Here is a 25731-nt window from a genome sequence, read left to right as displayed (position 1 = left end):
TATTAGCGTCTCTTTATTGAATTTGTCCTATTTGATAAATATGGTATGCTCATGAAAAATACTAGTTCTGATAATACAGTTTTACAAATACTAAATGTCATTCATGTTGGGTGTCCATTTTATGATTTCAGTTGCTAAATTGACCCTTGACCTATCATGAGCCTGTAGAACATTACCCTTAAATAACACCCCTACTAAGGCCAATGACATTTGACAACTACTTCCTTGTCAGACTATTGTTCGAAATGTTTTGCTTAAATATGGTTGTGGCTGTGTACTAGTATGTAATTGCAGACTTCACGGCCTTGGTCCGTTATGTTTATCTTTTCCAATGTACCAGGGCATTCAAAAGATAATCTTGTATTTCAATGAAGTGAACAATTGATATTGACTTGACACAAAAACAACCAACCTAACACATCCTTGACTTGCATCACATCACATTTAAGCAATTTGAAAAAGCAATATCTGGCACACAAATATCACTGAGTCAAACCTTTAAGAGCCATACCTACAAATGTCATGTCACTTTAATACTCAAACCATTCTGGTGCACATTTGTGTTTAATTTGTTGAACATTTTCAAGTCACTGCACCAGAATGGTTTGAGTATTAAAGTGACATGACATTTGTAGGTATGGCTCTTAAAGGTTTGACTCAGTGATATTTGTGTGCCAGATATTGCTTTTTCAAATTGCTTAAATGTGATGTGATGCAAGTCAAGGATGTGTTAGGTTGGTTGTTTTTGTGTCAAGTCAATATCAATTGTTCACTTCATTGAAATACAAGATTATCTTTTGAATGCCCTGGTACATTGGAAAAGATAAACATAACGGACCAAGGCCGTGAAGTCTGCAATTACATACTAGTACACAGCCACAACCATATTTAAGCAAAACATTTCGAACAATAGTCTGACAAGGAAGTAGTTGTCAAATGTCATTGGCCTTAGTAGGGGTGTTATTTAAGGGTAATGTTCTATAGGCTCATGATAGGTCAAGGGTCAATTTAGCAACTGAAATCATAAAATGGACACCCAACATGAATGACATTTAGTATTTGTAAAACCTTATTATCAGAACAAGTATTTTTCATGAGCATACCATATTTATCAAATAGGACAAATTCAATAAAGAGACGCTAATATAATTTTAGAAAGCATGGTTAGAAATTACATTAACAGTCTCACAAATATTGACGGCACAGATGGATTTTTGGGTTTTATGTTAATGGACAGATACATGTACCAGTCAAATTAATGGTAAATAAATTAATATTATAAAGTGATGTCTACTTTTTTATACTGCTACCAGTGGAAGTATCAAAGTAAATAATGCCTTGGAGTGAAAATGTGAAGGCTGTTGTGTGTTTGTCATCAAGCCTGACTGATGTACAAAGATCAGACAGGTAATATTGTCATACACCGATGGAGCAGTGAGTTTAGATTAATGAGCTATGGACTGTGTCTGAGCCTTTTCATTGATAGTATTCAGCTGAAAACAAGTCATCGGTACACATAGCCACTGGACCAAAAGTATAGCACAAATACCGTGTTGTATTGTACACCTGGGATTGCATGCATTCAAAGGATATCGTAAAAAAAAGAAATTGACTTGTCTTCTCATGTCAGTCTTGAAATATAGAAAGGCTTATACACTTACTCTTGAAGGAAATTTTCAAGATCGCCTGCAAAGAAGTCATGCCCTAGGTGATTGGACACTTTGACAAAATTTCCGATGAGTGTCCCCTGCTTGTACACTAAAATTGCCGGTAAGCCTTGCTGTGTCTGCAATGAAAAGGAGAAATAGGACATGAACGTTTAGATGGAATCATGCTATTAATTCTGCATTTTGCAAATATTTTGTTTAATAAATTTTATTTGCATTGGCTCTCAAATTTTAGAATCATGTGACATTGTGCAGATGAATGGAGAAACTGCAGAAGTAGATTGTCTGACAGATTTCAGGCTCACAAATGTGCATAACCACATAACATGAATTTTGTAGCGTAGTCATCCACACCTGTGAGGATTTCATCATGTGGTGACACACATCTGTCAGTTTCATTGTGATTTATACTCAGTAGTGAGTCAGTAAACAAACATGAAGATCTGTCAATGATGCCACAATGGCTGCTGAGCAGCCGTTACAGCTTTTTTCCCCTCATAAAACGTCTGATGGAATACTATATCTCAATTATAATGTTTTCTGTGTTGACCAATGCTATAGTCTCTAGATTGAGACATTGAAAAAAACAGATGCAACTTTTTGGGAAAAAACAAAAAACCCACAGAAATGATATTACTAAGCAAGTGAGGCAGCAATGAACTTTAGCGTGATTTATTTATGCAAAACTGATCTGTACTCAGTTCTCAGGTACTGCAGTTTACAGCAGTAATGTTTTCAGACTCTGATGGGGAGGGGGGTGTGAGGGTAGGGGGAGGGGAGATGTTACTGTGATTATTTCCTGAATCTCTACACCATGTACATGTATGAGGCTGAAATGACAGCATTGTATGAATCAGAGTCAGTTGCTATGAGCAGACTGAGTCTGGGGGGGGGGGTTATGAGGGTAGGGGGAGGGGATGATATTTCTGTGATTATTTTCTGAATCTCTACACCATACTATGAGGCTGAAATTATTGCGTTGTATGAATCAGAGTCAGTTTCTATGAGCAAACTGAGTTTGGGGGGTGTGAGGGTAGGGGGGGGGGGAAAATATTTCTGTGATTATTTCCTGAATCTCTACACCATGTATGAGGCTGAAATGATGGAGCTGTGTAAATCAGAGTCAGTTGCTATGAGCAACAACTTCTGAGACAGTAACATGGTCCAGCTAGGCTACCACTGTGAGTCACACAGTTATTGTCCCTCTAATACTGGCGAACACTGCGCACTTTCATTTGTTTTGCTCCCTTGCAGCTCAAAGTGATATTTGCCAGCCTCAGGATTAGTTTTTGTCAGAGGTGTAAAACAGTCGGATTCAAAACAGCATGAAATTAATTGCAATTTCTAGAGAAGAAAGAATATTATATTATATCCAATTATAAATTGAAGGACATTGCCTCAATTATAATCAGACACAGCCAATTTGGTGGAAGCAATATTTCCTTCAAATTTCAGAACATTGGCATATCAATTAATCATTGGATGTGCTTTTGACATTTGAATGTGCAGTACAGGTCTGTAAGCTTGGGAAACTGCCTTGCACACACAATGGTGCTCTGCTCAATACAAAGGCTATTCATACGTTCAAGGTGGTATAAATAGATATGGTATCAAAGAAAGATTTTCATGGCCTCAGTATGCCATGACTGTGATCATGAAAAAATGAGATTTTTACACAAACAGAACCGGTGCCAAGCACCTAAAATCAAAAATGTAAATACCTGAAACAGCAATTTATTGATGTTTTTGACTAAATACAAAACAAGATACTGTGCAAATTTCATTATCATTTGCACAAAACTGAAAACGGTCAGCCTCAGAAACCTGTACACTTAATTTGAAAGCTATAGGACTACCATTCTATGAAAATACATTTTGATCGAAATGACAAGATTGTCCTAAAAATTTACATTATGCAGATATAATAATTTTCACAAATGATAATTAAGTCATCTCTAGGGACATTTCAGTACCCTTTTGAACCTATTATGGAGAATATATTTTGACAAAAAATGAGAAAATTGGCGCTACATATTTACATATCTAAATGTCACCATAATTTGGACATATGTAAACCAAATTATACACCCAACAGATGTGGGGGAACAAGTGATTACTGAATCCTTTTGTACGAAATCTTTTAGTATTAGCACTATTATTATGGTAATTTATGAAAAATAATTGTCAATGAACATAAGATTCCTCTCCATTCTAGATAAGCGTCCAAACATTCAACATACCAAAGCTGGTCACAGTTGGTTGAAAATTTTTGAGCTATATGCTCCACAAGTTTGGTAAACAAAAAGGCTAACCAAAGGATATAGCCAGAAACAAAATAAGATACAGACTAATAGGTGTGATTACATTGCCCCCCCACCCCTTCCTGAATGTGTGCTTTTGGCAAACAGGGAGCCAGAACAGGTCCAAATGTGTATAAAAATCAATAAAATCTCTTAGTTTATCGATGTTTACATAAAGTAGAGGAAAGGAATATACTAATTTGCTTCCCTGAATGTGGTCAACACACCGGACAATGTACATTTTAGACAACAGATAATGCGATATTTTTGATCTGCTAAGTTGTAGATAAGTAGCCAGCTATACAGAACATGCATTTTAAATCTGTCATGTGTATCCTAGTCTTGGCATGCCCTAGTGTCCTGGGTTAGTGTGCTTGATCTTCCACTTTTAAGATTCATAACATGAATCCAAAATTATATGAATCTTGAAAGAGGAAGTTAAGATTGTAGTTGCTAGGGTAACATCTCTAATCTGAAGCTCCTTTCTGAATCAATACGTTATAATGGGTGGGGAGGGGTTATAATGGGTGGGGAGGGGAACACTGACGTAACTGAAAAGGTGGAATGGGCCAATGTACTGGTAGATCCCACATGGCCACTGATTTTTCCAAGCATGGATAGATGTACATTTTTTGCATGATTACAGTGAACAACCGTCCGGAGTTACATTTCTACTGGTACACACAGTCTTTTTATTCAGCAGTATTTACAATGAAATATTGACCCGTCTGTCTGAGAGCGTCAGATGTTGATCTTCCTAGATCTGGCATTAAAATAGTCTGGGAGTTCTATTTGAGGTACAGTCCATTTGCTTTGCAAATGTTACATTTTTTTAAATAGATGCCGTCATATTTTGCTTTTGTTCTTTTCTGGGTTAATTTTCCTTTGGACTCCCCAAAAGTAGACCATAATAGCAACAGTGTGTGTGAAATGAAAAGCGGGGCATTACGGTTTTAATGTGGCAATACCTGCTACACCCAAATGATAAATATGTAAGAATAAATGCTTTATGAGGCTATAGCAACCGGTTAATTGTATTTTTATTGGAAAGTACTTTTGGGCGGTTAATTAATTGAAGGATAAAGTAGGTACCCTGACTTGCAAAGTTAATCATTAATAATTGTGACGTTATTATGCAAAGGAAAACATATGTGGAAATCTATATCCAGCAACGAATGAGCAAAAAAATGACCTGACATTTCAGGTTTATGTAACTAAATGCTTTAGTATGGCACAACTTTTTACGATATTTTCACTGTTTTTGTCCAAGTTACAAACGAACACATTTTCGAATTCATTTAAGTAAAATACACTGAAATACAGCTTATTGTCTTATCAACACCATGATTTGAATACAAAATGCAATAATTGACAAATAGGTTCAGTCAAGACTAGAATTCAGTTGTCTAGAACAACATTGGACATCATGTTGTATATACGTATATATGCAATATTTGAAGACTTCATTGTTAGTCTGCACTTTCACTCCTTATAATATTTTTCATCTATTTGTCTACTTAGTATTAAGCCCGTTATTTTTATATGTATTCATAACCTTCTGACTTCTTAGCTGTGCACATGTAGTTCAGGGACATATTTTCAGTTTATAGCGAAAGACAGTTGAGCCATGGACTGGATTAACTAACTTGAAACTACATGTATCTCAATAGCCCAGACGGGAATTGTAACCTGCAATTCCAGATGTGTATACACAGCATTCATTTGTCCTTGCACTTATCTGTTTGTACATTTAATTCATTACTTGCTAGACATGCAAAGCGATTCTACACAAAATTTGCCGATGAAGTTTTACACGCCTCCTGAAATCAACTTTACTCATCCTTCAATTCATTCATTCATTCATTCATTCATTCATTTACTTGCTTATCATTTCTTTCCCTCTAAGGATATTTTCAATAAAAGAACTACTTGGAACTGATTCAATACATACAGTCCTGACATATTTTTTGATTTCACAGATGAGAAGTTTTTCAAGTACTGGTGCATGATTCTGTCGATAAACAGGTATATATTTCCATGGAAACAGAAAAGTGATGAATTATCACAATATCTATCATCATTTGCAAGTGAAGCAATCACCGTGGGTTTCTCCATTAGCTTCAACAAGCATGTAATTTGTCTCGGACAAAAACAAAAAGAAAAGAAAAATGAGTGACAGGTGCTTTCTGTGTAGGCAGTCAGACAAATGAAGTGATAAGATTGACCTTTGACCCTCTCAACAGAGGTTTGCTTTCCTCGACAACTATACATTTTGACATTTACAGCTTATTTATTGTCCCCTTACTATATCCTCCTCTAATGGTATAATGTTTCAAGAACGCAATGATATCCAATTTTAATGCTCTTAAGTGATTTCTCCTGGGACTGCCTGCCAACTTTATACCGGCAATATCGGAACTTTGAAGATAATGTAAGATGACTGTACGTGAAAGAATGTATAATAGTTAATGAATGTACCCATGTGTTGTGTATGGACAGCTGTTAATTGTACGGTGCTTACACAGGGTACACCCAGCAGACAATGCTGGGATTTTTTATCATAAAACTCACGCATGCGAAACACAATGTCTCAATTCCTGCGTCGACTGATCCCGCCCTCCTTATTCTAAGTGAAACTCAATATGAAACTGATCATTCTCACTGTCAAGTTGATGCTAATCAAAGATCAAGATCGGTATGACAATCGTCAACAGGGAAAAGTTCAGTGATCTAGATCTGATACCTGGAACTTTCTATCACTCAAAAAGAAATGGCAATTAATCTGACTGTTGACTCTCTTGTGACTTGTGACTCCTTCAAATAATTTAATGCTGCAGCAGGCTGTTTCTTTTGACCATATAGTCTACTATTGGTCAAAACCTACAGAACTAAGACATACTGATGTTGTAAATATTGGCAAATGTCATCGATATAAGCTGGGATCATGCAGGTGGCATACCGTAAAGACTAGCTCACTGATTTCACATTCCGTTCTCTGTAATCTTTTAGATATGTAATAAAACATGAAATTATAAATCACGCTAGTATAAAATAGAGAGAGATGTACATATACAGTGGCCTTACTTCAACATTACTATTGCAACTTTAGGAAACAGAAAAAAGCTGAGTCTCAATTTTATAGGTACAGTTCAGCTCTGTTATTTCAATATCAAGGAACATTAGCAAAATTCAAATTTGCCTTTGAATCATGTGCTAATTTATCATTTCATGTGTCTAACATTGCTAAAGAGGTGCTGGAGATTTTACTTTTGAGTTTGTTTGCAATATGTTTGTAGTATGCTAACCAAATTTGTTTTTTCTACTCTCCCAATCATAATGAATGGCCTAACATTAATCTTGTCCACACATATGCATACAAATATATCTGATTCTGAGAGTCTAGACTGAATTGCATTGTGGTTATGTACACATTGACAGTTATATTTCCTGATACATACCATGTACCATGTACACTCACAAGTCACACTCAACATTCAATATTTTAGCAAACCATAATCCTTCTATGAATACAACTATAATCTATTCAAGGGTTGAGCACACCTGCAGAATAGTGGACCCAATCATTCTTGTGGTGGTACACTGCCTGCCCTTTCATAATAATTGGGCTGATGTGCAGCATCTTGGAAGCTGTTATCCAATTGGTTTGCTGAACCTTACTGTTATCATTGAATTATACACAATAGACTCCCTAAGTTGCTGTGAATAGTGACGACCAACCAATCAGATATAACCTTCCGAGCCAGCTGCACATCAGCAGTAATAATTAGAGGAAACACATCCCCTAGGTTACTGTTGAATTGTAATATGGCTTCGTGGCTTAAAGTAACAGAAGTTTTAAGAGTTATCACGTGTCACAAAATTTACTGAGGGAACTTTAACAAAGGTTATGGTCACTGTCGTTTTCAACCGTGAAGTTATTGATCAATGAGACTCTGAATAGACAGAGACATGCTTCTCTAAAATTAAGTGGATGGTTTGGGCATTTGATTGTTTAATCATGAAATGGATCTCTTTTAGTTCAGTAATTGCCTCCAGCTCTCTCTCTTGCTCTCTCTCTCTCTCTTTCTCTCTGAGAGAACAGTCCATTGGAATCAGGCTCAATAAAGATGTCCAATTAAGTGATTCCATGATAGCTTGCAATTCATCTGATCATAATGAAAGTCAGGATACAACGCAAATGAGAATGGAATTCACTCTCAACTGCTTTCCTGTTCCTTTCAGGACAAAGCCATTTCACATCCTGCCGATTCAGACGGACACAGTGGTTTTTCCAGTCAAATCTAATTGTTGACGAAGGGCACAAGATTGGTTAGGTCGGACCCACAAGGTAAAACTGGACAAGGTTGGTTCAATCAGAGTTGGGGGAAACAGAAAGCATCCTGACTGTACATCAGCTATAGCAATCTTCAGCTCTTAAAGGTATACTGTCACCTGTTCCAATTTTGCCACAGTTACCATGGAATGAGAAAATCTGACCAATCACAGATTTTAAGCGGGTGGCCGCTTTATAAAAACAGCACCCTCACATGGGCATTTTGAATACCAAGGAATGCCCCTTTGACCATATATGGACATATTTAGATTACAGGCGACTGTATACCTTTAAAGGGCCAGTACATGTAGCTGTTACTTTTGATGATTTTTTTGCTTATTTTGCTTTGTTTGTACATTCAAAGTTCTTGTTCTACACCCTGAAGCATATTGAAACACTTTGCTTGTCAATACAGCATCGAGATCTATACAATGTAAAATACATTGTTGTTGTTTACATTTGAATTCTAGTCCAGGCTTGTACTCACTTGCCAACAATAACAACATCATTCATACATGGACAGGGTTAGTGAACAAGCTGATTACTTTGGTTGCTTTTGGGAGTAGAACAAGCAACTGTAGTTAACAAAAAGTGCAAAAAGATCATGAAAATTTATAGCTACTAGCCCTTTAATGGAATATACTTATTTAGGTATATAACAATTTGATCAATACCAAGACAACCCATCATTTATACAATAAGAAACACTTGGGTTTCACTTCATCAGTTTCCGTTCTCACACAATGCATAGGGCAATACTAGCTGCTACTAAAGTGCTCATACAGACTTTTAATAGTGAGGGATCTCACTGCATCACTGAATACGAGCCACTGTCGTCACATTATGTACTTCTACACAGTCCTTGATGATACAAATTTTCATAACTGAGACGTGTGTCTACAAATCTTTTATGGACAGGATTAGGTTGTCTAGGATATACTTGTGTGTTCCATAAATACAAAAGTGCACACATTCATATCAAACTTTCTTGACAAAATAACACAGAATTTGCATTTCTTGTTAAAAGAGACTTGACAAATTTGTCCTTTGCCATCTTGCATCATGGTCATTCTCTTCTTGGTGGTTGCATTCTACATGGGATCAGCAGGGAAATTTGAAAACCGTTTCTGTATACATATTAAAATTTGTGGCTCAAATGGCTTTGAAAACACGGTCAAGTCCTGCAAACATCAAGTGTCATGTTCAATGTTCACCCTGCATTAAGTCTTGGCTTTGTTGGTCTTGTAACTTAGATATGATGGACGCCCTGCAGTAAAGCTTGGATCATCTTGTAACAACATCAACAAATACAGGGACGTGGCCTTTGGCATGTTGACATGTTAAGAGAAGCAAGGGCATCTCTTTTGAAATGTAAGCCAAAGCTACTTCAAGTGGTTCATGTTTTTTTGTAATATACATTGCACATGCATGTGAAAAACAGCTCTCGGTTTCCTGTTTATAACCTTGTGAAGAAATTCATGAGAAATGGACTCTTTCTCTCAATTCAACTTTCCATCAAAAGCTGTTATTGATTGACGTGCTATTGAGAACACCACGGCCTTCATGCATGCACAAAACACATAAATATCCTAATTTTTGAGCTGTGTATCTATTTGAACTTGGCCTATTCACTTCCTTCGTTTCATTGTCAAATTTTAAACATATTCACCCCCTTTCTTTTCTAAAGGCAGGTATCAGTGGTATATATCTTTGGGCTGGGCTGTATCTCTTTAATCTGAATATTGGATTAAGAAACCATTAGTGGAATTTGAGCTGCTCAGACGTTTTAACTTTGGTCTCCATCAAAGGCTTATGAAAACTCATCCAGGGCCTGTGTGGCCGGTGATCCTGTGGGGGAATCTGTGATACAAATACTCTCTGCCCTCCGGCCAGAAAACTTTCATCACAATGTCCCATCCCGATACATTCACTACTGTGCGGGAGAAAACCTCACACACCAGAATAAAACAATTTGCTCCTACGTGTGCTGCAGCTGAAGGTCCCGCTCAGTTTACAATGCCGTGGTACTGATTTGCATAAGCGGGAATGGATACGTTATTGTTGTAACAGTGTAATAACAGCCTACTGTCTGGGCAACGTTGGGGACATCGCTGAAACTGCTGTCGGTGTGAGACCACAGACATAAATCTAAGGTCAGAAATTAATGAACATGTATCAGGTACATGTAGTTAACCATAGACACCATTTGATAGCTTATTTTCTACACTCTTGTAGGAATAGATGGGTAACATTAAGATTGCTGTTAAACTTGTAACAATGGATTAGTACAATGCCAGAAGTTTCCTTGCACGAGAATCTTCTCGATATCTATTTTCCTTTTTTGTAGGATGAATGTTCAACTATTTTGCCAGCAACGGAGTATGGAATTTCTCAATGTGCCACTACAAGATCTGACATTATTAACTATCACACAGTCCCTCCACCTGGAGATTGATAGAGGGACCATGACTTCCATGGCGTCTTTCCGCCATTGCAGCATGGCTGTGATGGAAACCATTCTTTGTATTTGGTGCGGCTTTTGGACCTTCATGAAGGGACGGAAAAAGGATAAAGAAATCACTGAAATACTACATAAATACTACAGCTATTTAAACTTATTCTGAATCTGTGATGTACAGTCTAGTCTATTTTGTGGGTGAGCTGAATTTTTTTACCAGTTTACCAGTTGTAATATTCCTTAGGACTGTTAAAAATTAATTATTAATGGTATTACTAAGACGATGACTATGGAATGCAGATGTGCACTTGAGCATGAAAACTGCAAATTCTGAAAAAGAGTGTAATTAAATGAACATATTATCTTCTGGGAGTTGGAATTTAAATGGCATTATAGCTTCTGGTACAGTTGTCCAATAGCAATCTGATTGCTGTCTTTCTTCCAAATCACGCAGATTATATGTTGTTCTTGCCAGCATACCATGTCAACTGAATTCAGTGGACATGGTAAGCTGGCACAAACAACATAATCTGAACTATAACCCTGACAAATACTGCTACATGATCAAAAATATTTCTAAAATTCACTCAGGCAGCGAGACGCAAAAAAAGCTAACTTTGATAATTAGGCTACTCAATGCATTTAGTCACGTACAGATACTTTTTGCTTCAGTGGCGCTCCAATCTAATTTGGCCATCAACTACAATTCTCGAGTGCTCCGAAAAAAATTCAAATATTTCCTAAATTTTGTCTTATGTTGGGTTCTCGGGTACATCAGCCAACTCTACTTTAATCATAGTTAATATCAAAGTAAGAGTCACATGCATGTGCCAGTGTTCATTTCAGACCGGTAGTATTGTGAAATTTTATGCATAGATGAGAGTAGCGGGAACACTGTAATTGAGAAGTGACTTGGCTTATAAAAATAGTTCAGGTTTAACATGATTTGCATTGTGACTATATTGAACCTGATACTGAATAGTGCATGCATGCATCTACACTAAATATGTTAGTGGACTCAAACTCTGAACTGCGGCAGGTACTAGTGTACGTATCAACGCGGAATCCTGACACACATGCAGACTGTCAAAATTAAACTTGTATGGCTTCTGATGAAAACTGTCACCGCGCTTGGATGCTCCAGGCTACAATCTGCTCAAACAAGTCCGTGGAAGCATGCAGATGACTTTCAGCACCAGAGTGCCTCTGAGCCAGCATGTCCTTTCACTACTGAGAGAGGTCAAATGTCAATGCTAGCGGTAGCCAGGTGGGTACCCTAGCAACAGTTGCTATGGTTACCAGACTACCAGTCTCTGTCTGTCAACGTTAGAATTTGCCCGCCTGTCATTTCTGATTTGATGCCATTGCTTTCTGTTTTGCTAATCTGGTACATGTACCATATGCTCCTTGATAGAAGAATGTTGTTAAATGGATTTTTAAAGTGCAGAGCAAATATGTCCCAGCAAAGACAGTTGCATGTTTTATCACTCGGCTATTCCATTGTTTTTACAGGAGGATGCCCTACTTGTACATAATGGGTGTTAGGGTTGAGGTGTGGTAGCCATATTACTTTTGACAGCTAAACCACACCATAATAGGGCCAGTAGCTGTAAATTTTTGCTGATTTTTCCCGACTAATTTTGTTTTTACTGTCAACTATAAGTTTCTTGTTCTACTCCCCAAAGCATGTTGATCTACATGGTGTTCAGCTTGTCAACTCAGCCTGAACATGTGTAGACTTCATTGTTATTGTTGACAAGTGTATTCTGGTCTGGCTTCGAAGTCAAATGTTAACAAGAACTGAACAGTGCACTTTACATGCATAGACACCGTGCTGACAATCTAAATAATAATACGGGAGAAGTACAGAAATTTGCAATTACCATGTTAAACATTAGTGAAAAAATCATGAAAAGTTACAGCTACTGGCCCTTAAAAGGTGACAACGAACCCTGAAAATGAAAGTTTTCAACTTTGGCTAATGAATTGCTGATGAAAATTTCAAAGTGTTCTTTTTTAATAATGCAAGAATAAACCTCTGCTGCCGCAGCGCAAAGTTTGGCATGAAAGACGTGAAGTACATGTGCCTCAAATTTACGAATCTTTGAAATTCAAAATGGCTGCTAGTCTCTGTTTTAGCCATGTGCAAGAATACATTCAATTTGTAATTTGAACAAATACAAGATGCTGAGAACTAAATTTTCTCTTAAATTTTGTCTCCTAAAGGTGCATTTTTGCCTTGACGGGCCGATGAAATGGTTTTTTCCCCTCTTTAGATATGACTTGGAGTAACTTTACGGGAAGTATTCACTATGGTGTTTTCACCAAGAGTTCATTTAAAGTGGGGATAGCTGACCATATTAGCAAAATTGCATTGGTTCTCATCACAAACAAGTGCATGGTGATGTTATACAATTCAAACAGAGGCCCTGTCTCATTGTCACTATCACAGGAAGTTTCAAATGCATTACTTATTAACACAAGTTAAGATTGGTATATCTTTGGAAAAGCCAAAAAAATTGACTGGTGAAACAAACTGTTAGGAAATGCTCATATCACAAGTCTTGCATTTGCCTGTAACTTAGACAGTAAACGCTCACAATAAATGACCATGGAAATGAATATACATGTACCGGTATTGTGTCCAGGGACCACTAGAAGCAGCCCAAACATGGCCCTTTAAAGGCCAGAGACTTGATCCCCAGTATCAAGTTTGTTTTAGTCTATAAGAGGATTATGGAGTGTCATAGCCTTTTGTTTTCCATTGAAATTATACCAGTAATCTAATAAGTAGCTTTCCCTGTGAGACAATCTGACGCCGGCACAGGCCTTTATAAGTGTAGTTTGCAGCCTGCTGTGATGTGTACTTGCAAATAAGATGTGGCTTTAAGCTGCTTATCTCCCAATAGCTGTCGTGAATCTAATTGACACTGATTTTATAACAATACAGATGAAATTTCTCATGGCCTTAGAACATTTTGTAAATCATTTTAAAAGTACACATTTTCATCTTCAGACCGAAATTCTCATAAACAAGAAATGGAAAACAAATTTCAGCAGCAAAACTGGCTTGCCTGTGGTAAATTCATGAAACAAGGAACTTTGGTTGCCTAGCTGTTGCCACAGTTACATGTCTCATTACTTACAAACTTTGTGCTGACAGGGGTTTCTGAAGACTTGATTGCACAGAACTTGACTCTTGGATACTCCACAGAGAGACACTGCATACAGCCATTGACAGCGTCACATCCTGGTACTCCCTGTGAAAAATGGCACAAGAAAACAAAATGGTGAGACTCATATTTCCACACACAGTTACTATTAGATGAATCACTAGAAAACATGTGGGCTGTGTTTTAATTTTCTTCTATATCTGCCATGATCTGAAAAAAATCCTTTTCTATAGAACAACATATTAGAATACCTTCCATATGTTGCTTAATTGATTCAAAAGTGAAAAAAACCCAAGTTCAGCTCAATCCGAACATTTGACTTTTCCACATTATATACCACAATTCCCCACGATAAACTTAAAACAAGGCTGTCATCTCTTGTTAAACAAGCTTTCCTGCATAAAAATGGCAGTAGAAGGTACCAATACATTACCATCAAACATAGGTAAGGTTATTTCAGTAACAACATGGATGCCCAGCGTAAATACACAGATGAAGAAACTATTAAAATGCTTAATAATTTCTTAATCGACAACATATTCGTTAAGTTTGGCGGTATGACATTTCAACAATCTATCGGCATACCAATGGGTACAAATTGTACATCCCTTCTTGCAGACTTATTTCTGTATTCGTATGAAGCAGAGTTCCTATAATCTCTCTACAAGACAGGGTCTAAAAAACTTGCAAGACGTTTTAACAACACGCACAGATATATCGATGATCTGATTAGTCTAGACAATCCAGACATATCAAATTACTTACATCATATTTACCCTCACGAGTTGGAAATCAGAGAAACAACAGAGGGTAGGAACTCTGCCTCATATCTTGATCTGTTCCTACAAGTGGGTACTAATGGGCTACACACTAAGCTGTATGACAAAAGGGATGATTTCGTTTTTGAAATCATAAATTATCCCCACTTGTCAAGTAATATTCCATCTGCACCTGCTTATGGTGTGTACGTGTCTCAACTTCTCAGGTATTGTAGGGCTAGTGATTCCTACGCTGAATTTCAACTGAGACACAGCTCATTGGTATCAAAATTACTGAGACAAGGATACACAACGAAAAGACTCGTTAGGACTTTCAAAAAGTTCTACGGTCGATATGACGACATTGTGGCCAAATATGACACCTCGGTCACTCAAATGATTAGTGACAGCATTCCTGGCTTTGACTTATCACAGTGATTCATATCCTGTATCACTTCATACAATATTTAGACAATTTTGGGACCAATCCTGACGGGTGTAGCATGCTAGCAGGGTACGCTTACCCATTCCGGACACCTGGTACCACCACTAACTATCAGTGGTTCAGGATGGTCCTACTTAAATTTGTAAATCTCAAATGTCCCATGGACCTGGTAATATATTACCTTGAATGGAAATGATTATTGGACCAGTTTAATGTCATTTTGATGGATCATCTGGTCAACTCCTGGATTGGTCGGATGATTTGACAACTGTCAGTACTGTAGAATGGAATTCTCAGTGCTTTTGCTGTTCTTTTATCAAGTTCATTAATTCATGTAGTGCAAGAGCAGCTGACTGAATGTCAATTTATTCTCTGTACATTTCTGAATCTCCATAAACACAAAGAGTTATTCTTCATTGTTAAAGTTCATACATTTGCTTATAAAGGTTCTAAATTTGCATTCGCAAATGGCCTCTTCATATACCACTTGTGTGATTCCAATACTTTTAAGTTTTGACATTTACAAGTCAAATTTCCATTTTTTGCAGGGCATCTGTAATAATTAGGAGTCATGCGCCAACATTCACACAATGACTATATCAATTGACAACTCTTGGCTGTCTTTAAGAATCCTACATTTTGAAAAAAAGAGAACTCCTGAACTTTAACTGTGTGTGTGTCTATTTTATGGCTGGGCCACAACAAGTAGGATATGCACCAATTGTGTTCACACTACACATACATGTTTTCCTTTAAAAATAAAACTTATAGTAATAATTTGAAAGTTTTCAGAAATAAAAACAATTTTTGGAACTGTAGCACCAAAACTGACATGAGAAAGTGCAACTAAAGGGAAGTATTTTATCATGTCAATGATTACTTCACCGTCCTTCCTAAATGGAAAACACCTCCGGATTTATTCTTTTCTATTCTAGAGGGAATTCACTTTTCCCGGATACTTGTATCAGTAGAGCCTGTGCTTTAGTAATCTGATTAATGGAAAAGTCACGAGTGCTGTACAGATCATCTGGATGTCGAACAAAGCACAGAATACTCAGAAGGCATTACGTCATTTTGAACAAAGCAGATATCTTGGTGCGGAAATCTTAGAAAAAGGGAAAGAGTCGTTGCATTCATACATGAAAATGAATACAAGATCCCAAAACAATCTCTAGCAACCTATAGCAACGTTTTAGAGCGATTGACTCGTGACAAAAAATCTGCAGAAATTGCTATTCACGAAACGCACAATATCGTGAATCAAAGGACTTATTCAACTCATCTGATCCATCGGAACAGAAATAGCTGCCATTAAGATGATTATGACACACCTACTCAATTACACAAAACGGCAGTTCAGAGGGGTCAGTGGGGAAAAGTCAAGAATTGCAGGTGTACTCAACCGATTTGATAAAATTCATTCTCTCTTTGTGCAGGGAATGTTTGATGAAAACAATCGAATTATCTGCCAGTTATCAGCATTTGCTATTCTTAGTAGCTCCTGATTGATGGCAGTTGTTGAGGGGAAAAAAGGATGGCAGTTGTTGAGGGGAAAAAAGGAAAATTTTGACAACTAAGTGCTCATATGAACAGACTCAAATCAAAATATTTCACTGATGAATTTCAATAGCAGGAAGAAAATAAGATTATGAAACTGATTGTAGCAAAGTTACTACATGCTGATAGAATGGGCTTCTAAATATCCTAGTCGGTTGATCACCATAATCATACATGTATATGTATTCTTTGCATTGCTATATTCTTAGACAAACCCTCCAATTGTTGTTGTTTTAAATATTTCTTTGCCAGACTCGGGACCATCTCCATTGTCTGGAATAGCATTGTTGGACTTCTATACAAAGTCACTAGGCAAGGGAAGGTGTAGCTATACCGGTAAACTTGACATGATATATAAATTTACTGTACATGCAATGAATTCCTTCTGAATAAACAATTTATTTTTGTATACTCTGCAAACCGTAAACAAAATAAGATGCTCATCTTAAAATTGTGCCCTGTACAGGTTCGAGGTTGAATTTCAAAATTTCAACACCTTGTCGGATATTACACTACATCTATGTCAAGTGAACGAAATTCAGATAAGTTTGTCTTCCTGTAGAATGTAGCATTGAACATCGATCTAAAGATGGTTCTGCCACTAAAATGCATCAATCCAATTGAAATAAAGCTGTTGGCTTGTTTTATTTGGCTGTTTGCTAAAACAGTGTCCTGAAGATACTTAACCCTGAACAGTATCGAAAAATACAAGGTTATTCACAAAATACTGGGATTATGTCCGAGTACGGTACATTGTACAGCTGAGGTAGTGTCTGAGACACGTGAAATTGAGGACAATAATGTACAATGTACTCAGACTTAATCCAAATGTTTTGTGAATAATAATATTATTCTACTCAGTTTTTTATCCAATGTCACAAAGAAAAGTCAAAATTATAGTATTTTGTGTCATGCAATCGCAAGCAGACTGGAATCGCATTCAGCACATCCATTGAGTCTAGAGAATGAAATTCAACCCACACAGTGGAGTGCACGTGCTAGAAATTGAAGTTCAGCAGCTTAACCCTTTGCACCCTGACCCCCTGGTACTCTATGACGTCATCGGACATTTCTGTCCGAGCTGGGTTCAAAGGGTTAATTTCATAAAATAATTCATAGGTTTTAGACTGACCATCATCAATATGTTGAAGCACTGAATGTAAGATGTACATTTTTGGGAGGGGAAAAATGAAATCTTGCCCTGATTTTCGTGAGTTCACAAAAAACTTATGAGGTCGAAGGTCAAATAGCATCCAATAACACTGAGAGTAATTGTACTAGGCAGCAATGTTATTAGACTCCACATCCTCTTCTATGGAAACTTGCTGTACAATGAAACTCCATAGGTTACAGTCGTACAGTGTATAATAATATCAAGTATGTTATCACTCATAACTTTGTGTTGATAAATACTGTATATCTTTAAGAGAAATGCTAAAAGGTCTACCACTTAGGTAGTACACTTAGATGGTGTCAGGGGATCTTTATTATCAGTCTTCCAGACACGACAAAGTCAATTCACTTGTCAACTTAAAAGTCTTATCTTTATGAGCGGAGTGGCACTTAGGCCTTGTATCAAATGTTGGCAGCTTCATTACCTGTCCAGGCCGAGCATCTGCGACATTTTAGCGAGATGGTGTTTCAGGTGAGTGGTCCTTAATGAAAATGGGCTATCGACTTCACAGTGAAATGAACACACCTCATTACCGGCAGATGTACCAAGATAGTGATGGTGAAACTTATAACTGATAAAGTTGGACAGATGGACGCTGTTGTTACAGGCACTCATGTATAGCTTTACAATGTGGCGAGCAGCATTGACTCTTCTCGGAAGGATGACTTCAGAAGAGCGTTTTTCATGAAGGAATTTCTTTTGATACCAAATTTTCTCTCATCAGCATTTCAGCACAGTTCTGTCAGTACGTAATGGTATATTTGTCATAAAGAGCAGTAAAATAAAATTTGGGAATTTAGGTAGAACGAGCCTTGAGCACATCTTTGCACTCTCAAATTTTATCAATATTTTTCAGGTCTACCACTTGTGTGGGCTCATTTTAAAGCTCTCGCAGTAAGAAAAATTTTCCCCGTCCTAGCTTTTTGAAAATTGAAAATTCTATTTTTCTCCCATAGAGTTAACACAGGGATGGCAGCCATTTTGAATTTCAAATATCTGGAAATCTTGGATAATTTGTCTCACTAGCATCAAATTTTGCATGGTGACCCCTGAATTTTTATTGTTGATTTGGCAAGAGAATGGTAAAGAGTTTCATTCAGGAAAGTTTGAGCAAAAGTTGAAGTCTTTCACTTTTGAGGTGCATACTACCCCGGGATACTACCTTAAGACAAAAACACAAAATTGTAATGGCTTACTTTTCAATTGATAATTCTTTTCTGCCAAAAAGAAAAATCTAGCTGATTTTTTGAAGTATTTGTTAGGAATAATTGGTGGCAATTTTATTTACAGTGGACTCGTCGTCGACTAGATGCACTGTCACAGCAGTCACTTGTGTTGTTTTGGTCTTTTACATGTATTATAGCAGTGAAAATTGAGGGCAACTTCATGGCTCATATGCATTTAGACTTCAACACTCGGCTGTTGTAAATTCCTTTGAAATGGCAAAAGCTATAACTTTGGGTGTAGTATTTTCATTATTGCTCTTGTTCCAATTTTATTCATCTCCCCAATGTTGAAATGTGGAACATCAAAATCCAAAGCAAATCAAGTGCAAAATAGCCATCTATTTATTGACAAAATACATTCTAGTCTGGATTGAAATTCAGCTGCCAACAATCAAATTGCACATGTCACAGACAGAGGCTGTGTTAACTGGTTGAAAAGTGGGTATTTTTGATGTGATCTTACAGACAGAATGACAATACTGTATTACACATCAACAGCTACAGTGTATGGAGCTTTGATATTCTGGGAATGAGTTGCTTACAATGCTTGTCTGCACAAAGTAAATGGATAAAACGGTTAGAGACTGTATAAGAATCTAATAGACTAGACATAGTGCATTGATTTCCAGTTTTGTAATTCTATCGTTTCGATGATTCTGAAGCATGGTTGTTCCGGAATTGCTAAAAATCAATAACTTGGTAACCGATAGTGAAATTTAGGCAAACAAGCCGGGGCTGCATGTACAATCCAAGAGCGAGTACAGCCGAACCTCAATGTTTTCACGTGCAAAAAACGAAGAGAGAAATTGCTGTTAGACAGCGATTGATCCTGCTGTACGTTCTTTCCAAATCAGAAGTCAATGACATTACAGATTGAATCTTTGGGACAATGCTTACCATGGACAACATCTGCTTCACTGATTGTATTTCCACAAAAGTTCCAGGCAGAACCTGTTCATTGTTCTAAATTTCTGTTGACAGCAAGACGGCAGGTCCTTTTATAAATCTTGAAAGGACTGCTTTCATTTCAAAAGTTTTGGTCATAATGCATAGGAATAAATGATCTCAAAAATTACAGATTTTTCTGAAGAGCTTCACTCTGACTCAGACATTATTGCCGTTGTGTTTGTTGCATATGCTTTCAAGGAGGAAGAAGGACAGAATCTAATTACAAGCAATTGAGCGATGAAACCATTCTTTGTGGAGACAGGTACTTTTAGTCATGCTTATTGATATGTGATATCTCCTTCTTTGTTCATACACAATGGGCATATGAAAGCTTGTATGAAGGGTAACAAAAAACGGGATTAATGAATTATCCATACGATGAATACGCTAGCCTTTAACAGACAAAGAGAAGTTATTTGTATGACGCACGTGTAGCAGAGTAGAATATTGGCTCAAGAAAGCCCATGACCATTTTCACAATGGTCAGGAGATCAAGATTGTATTAAAACTTATTGCCAGGAGACAAATGTTACTTTCTTGACTCAGGGAAGTTTCTCTGGTTTCCATGGCAACAACCAATCAGATCCGGGGACACAAACATCCACTGCAACAGCTGCCAATAAGATCTAGCCACACAAACATCTATGGCATATAAATGCAGCCCAGGTTTTATCCCATGGAATCTTTCAGTGTGTTTGGAGTTATAGGAGCAGTATAACTGCCATAGTGACAGCTATATCATGATGGAACACACGGTTGAAATGAACCTGGAAATGCTTTCTGCTTTCACCTGAGGAACCAAAGTAAAGCTTGGGTGAAAATATTTGTTCAAAAATTCAGAACTAAGTTCTAAAACTGATTGCCCTGAACTTGCAAGATGTAAACCCCAGCTCCACTTTTAAATAGCAGTTTGTCTTGTACATGTTGTCATATTATTATGTGGTTATAAATGGGGTGCTTGGAAATTTGGAAGCGGATATAAGACATCTCCATGAAAATTTGTGAAAATAATTGCCTTGATTTGCTCTATGATTGCTTCCTTCACTCGCCATTTTTATAACCTCTGAATAAATTTCCCCTTTCTTGTATTTTATAGACACACACAACGTTGCAGAACAAGAACTTTCAATAACGGAAAACAGTATAGCAGCCCATTCCTTTCTCTGTGCAAGCATCAAGGTAACGCCACAGCTCTCAGCATCTTCCTTCTGCTCATCACTGATTATGACATCAAGTACAGCAGTGTAAGCTTTCAGATCTTCACTGCTTTGGCCTTCCTTTCAAAGAAGTCTTGGGTAAGAGTTCTGTGACAAATCCTGTCAGACCCAACTCATCTTTGAAAGGCTGGAGTATTGTACAAATATACATACCACACATTGAGCATAATTTATGGATGTCATAAACCTACATGACATTAATATGACCCAGTTAGCTTTAACCTCTTTGTAATAACGAGTACCTTAAAACTTATATGACCCAATTTAATTTTACCTTGATTAGCGCGAGTCCATTTCAGCAATTCAGTAACCTACTTTATTTTACCTTTCAGAGATAAGTGCAGAAAGTCCCAATCATCATGACACATTTCGCATTTACCTTCCTCAGTGACTCTGAAACATCTATGCTCTGTATTATTAATTTCTATGTTCTGATACTTTTTAAGTGATAATTTTCCACTCTAAATGAATGATTGAATGAAGGTTGAAAGATAATGGAATCAATTCTCTGATACCCAATAATCAGTTAGTTCATGTCATGACCATGGTAAGGCCAAGTGATAAACAGACGCTGATTCTTTGAATGAACCACAGTCCCTCTGGATAGAGGGACTGTGAATGAACAAAAATTTAGAGTACCGTAGGAGCCTAGTACATATTCACATTCAGTCAGTCCAGTATTGGCTTAACCCTTCACAAGCGAATAGAGTTCAAGATTTTATGTCTAACTTTCAATACTTCAGCACACTATTTGAAAGAGCTGTTATAATTATACCGGTAGAGCTGTTAGAATAATTGTACGCATTTGCACTCCTGATCGGACCCTTCGGCCCACTTCTGAAGGTGCACTCACTTTACACTAGCCAATAGTCAACAAGTTGTTTTATGGTTGTAGATCGTTTTCTATTTGCGCTTCACAGCAATGGAACAGGCTTCTTCCAGGAATGCGGTGTAGTAATAATTTTAATATTTTTAAATCTTGTGTAAAAACATGTCTTTTTAGAGACTTTTTAATGTAATTGTTAACTGTGCTGTTGTAATTTTATAATTGTATCAGAGCTGTACAGCACCTTGAGATGTCATTTTACATGGAAGATGTTTTTTTAAGAAATCAATATCATTATTGTCATCAGTACGTACTAAAGTTGTGAGTTTGATGGAAGAGATGAAATTGGTAAAACAAATTTTTTGATAATTTCTACTTTTTTTCTGTATGAATTGTTTAGGTACCATGTTGTGCCATGCAGATGTTATAAGTACTTTGTCATTAAACAGTATAGTACCCGGTATACCGGTATGGTGCAGGATCCTAGGTACATGTGTATTCTCAATAGATAATGAAGAACATGCTCCAAAACTCATCGAAGACACAAATACTAATATGCTTGCTTTCAGCAATAGATGTGAAAAGGAAATCTCAGTTTGTAACTTTTTCTTATGTAAACAAGTCATCATTAATGACACAGTCCCCTCTGGATCAACTGTTTCAGAGAGTGGTTGATCCCTGTTGCTGATGACTTAGTTGCATTTTTTTTATCGACATGAAGGTATTTGAAAATTGCATAGCACAGTACTTACCAGGAAACCATAACCCAAGTCTGCAACATGACACGGATGTTATAGTGCATTGATCATTTTGCAACACCAACTGGCGCATGCATGTACATTATGTCATAGGCTTGCACAATTGTGTATCATCATACATTGTCCGTATGCCTATTGATTGCAATTTATTTACATAGACAAGCCTTCCAAATGACTCCAGAATTGAAAAATTACAAGAATGGCCTCCAGGTGGACATGATACATAGAATTAAGGCACTAGTTGATATACATATACATGACTATAGCATTGTACATGGTCTCTGTATAAAGTTTCAAAGGAATTCAGTTCATGGACTTCAAAATAATTGTTCTAACAAAACTGTCACCCAGCAGCCAAGTTGTATTTTATTGCGATGTAAATTGACATATTAAAACCATTGTACAATGTCCTTTACGAAGATTAGCAGGAGTCTGTTCAGACACATCTGAGTGCATGATGGTGTTGGACAAGCAAAATTTATAACAAAATGGCCGCCTGGCAGCCATATTGGAATGTATTGTGATACAAATTGATATGCATATGAATTTCACAGAGCATTGTCCTTGTATCAACTTTGAATGAGATCTGGTCAGGCATATTAGTGTAATGGCTCTGAAAAACGATAAAATCGCAACAAAGCAGCTACACAGCTACATGTATATTAGATCATGACACAAATTAATTTGCACCTCTGTGTGTCATAGTACATGCATAGTTCTTGCACTAAGTTTGAATGAAATCATTTTGGGCATGTCTACTAATAATGGCTAGCTCTGGATGTGATGGCCATATTTAATTGTATGATCAAATAAAATGACGTGCATATGAACCAAGCAATACATTGCCTTGTGATAAGTTTGAATGAAATCAGCACTGGCATGTCTGAATAATAGCTGTGGATGGACAGATGGATGGATGAAGCACACTCCATTAGTCCCCAACACATTGTCTGCGGGGACTAAAAAGGAATTGGGAATCAAATTGGCATACGCAGCTTACCTTTAAAACAGATGGGAATTTGCAATGATCCAAGGAAAACTTTCCACAAGAGTTGTCTGTAAGTGAATCTTCCAGGATATTGAAGGATAAAACAGCAAAGCAAACAAAAAATTACAACTGAACCACATTCCCAGCATGTGAAATAAACATTGTGGTTGGAAAATGGAGCAATGGGGTGAAACATGCCTCATCATGGTATTCCCAGCTCTTGGGCACCTCTGTTTTCAAATCTAATTTGTTGTCTGCTGTCCACTTGAGAGTCTTTCAGTCAAATTGAATGAAAGAAAATGAAGTCTTACAGCTGATAGTACCTTAACTTGGTGTGCATTTGTGTTGTACAGGGTAATGTCATCCATGATGGAATAAAGGGAAACTGACGAAAAAACCCTTAAGTGTTGCAAATTGAGAAGGAAAGATAAACCAGGATGGCGGTTATCCGGAAAGACCCTGCTTTTTACCCGTCTTATCGCCGTGGAGATCACATTAATCTGATATTTGACACTTCTGCCTACAAGATACCCTCAAGTCAGTATCAATTTGATTCTATAAAAAACAGTCTTTCAGTCATTCCAGTCCACCCCCCCCCAAGTGTTCCCCACCTTGCGCACACCTTGATACCTCACAATCTGCTCAATCCAGAACATGCTGAATCAAATAAATCTCACAAATTCTGCGAAATTGTTGAAAATCGACCCAAAATCTGGTATTTCCCTCATCAATGATGTTAATTTTACACATCGTTATTTAACAGCCATACTACGAACTTGTGGTTTTGAAAGGGTACAATAATCGAAAAGTTGAAATTTAACTAATCGTAGAGAGCTGATAGAGAATAAGTACACTTGTGATATTAGGCAAATTTACAGAACACGATTCACTGAGTTCTCTACTGCTCCCTAAATACAATTAATAAAACTTAACGGCACACAGGTGACAAATAATGATTAAACTAATTTGTAATGATTAAAAAAAAGACTGGATTGTTCCTACAACCAATACATCAACCATGATAGCGTGGAGACAATGTTAGCACTCCGATAAACCAGCAAACATCATATACCAGCTATCATCATTTATCAGAGAGATTTGATATCTGTGAAAAGCACAGTGTCTTTTCTGATGGCAATGAATGCTATCAACTTGTATAAGATGGCCAAACAAACATTAATTTTTTAAATTCATTTGGAACAAAGTGGAATGTACCATACCGTATGCTGGCTAAAAACTGATGATGCCCCAGTGGCAGAATGAATTATTGAGCCCAGAAGTTCACTTTGACCTTGATAATGTTAATGCAACAACTATAGTTTGACAGTGGTCTAATCATAAGCAAATTCTTTTTGTGCAGGTTTGGGAATGTGCGGTATATGTTGGTGAATGTACCGGTACATGCTTTGGGAACAACAGTAAATTTTCTCCTGTTACCGGGCATTGCTGCAGAGATATATACCAATGGGATATTCCCAGCAAAATGAACCTCTGCAATATTGCACCACCTTTTTTGTCCATTCTATCGGTACACATCAGATGAAAAAGAACTGAAATGCTCCCATAAGTTTCAGTAGATGCTTCAGTTTATAACTGTAACTGACACTTTTCTTTGACATCATTTCCACATGTTTGCAAGTTTGCTAAAATGAGTAGGTGACATGAAACTGCAATACGTCCGTGTCCTGTTGTGATTAACATCATTGATGAAATTCATCAAGTTTGATTCAAAATTTAAAGAGTTTGTCAAATAATACAACTACATGTACCAATTATTTGATATGAAGCAATATAGTTACAGTGTCACTGGAATTAATTGAGTCATCAATGATGTACCGTATAGATTCAATCAAAAGTGTCATAAAAACATGCAATTGAAATTAGCACTTAATTGCTGGCATGA

The 25731-nt window shown here is 37.0% G+C and overlaps 1 protein-coding gene and 1 long non-coding RNA gene across 3 annotated transcripts in view; one reads left to right on the top strand and one right to left on the bottom strand.

Moving 5' to 3' along the window:
• Positions 1-23676, top strand: part of LOC139135078 (uncharacterized) — a 44357-nt gene extending 20681 nt beyond the window's left edge. The window contains exons 2-3 of the long non-coding RNA XR_011552928.1: positions 8210-8330; positions 21136-23676. This is a non-coding gene — a long non-coding RNA (uncharacterized lncRNA). The remainder of the gene's footprint in view (positions 1-8209; positions 8331-21135) is intronic.
• Positions 1-25731, bottom strand: part of LOC139135075 (phosducin-like protein) — an 86521-nt gene that overhangs the window by 14916 nt on the left and 45874 nt on the right. For both annotated transcript variants that reach the window (XM_070702304.1, XM_070702303.1), the window contains 2 exons: positions 13905-14018; positions 1662-1786 (listed from right to left, as the gene is read on the bottom strand). In XM_070702304.1, the coding sequence (XP_070558405.1) occupies positions 1662-1786; positions 13905-14018 (239 nt within the window). The remainder of the gene's footprint in view (positions 1-1661; positions 1787-13904; positions 14019-25731) is intronic.

This window comes from Ptychodera flava, chromosome 6 (genome assembly GCF_041260155.1).
Source record: "Ptychodera flava strain L36383 chromosome 6, AS_Pfla_20210202, whole genome shotgun sequence".
In the NCBI taxonomy this organism is placed as follows: domain Eukaryota; kingdom Metazoa; phylum Hemichordata; class Enteropneusta; family Ptychoderidae; genus Ptychodera; species Ptychodera flava.
The sequence above is the reverse complement of the archived record's forward strand: the minus strand, read 5'-3'. Positions and strand labels throughout refer to the sequence as shown.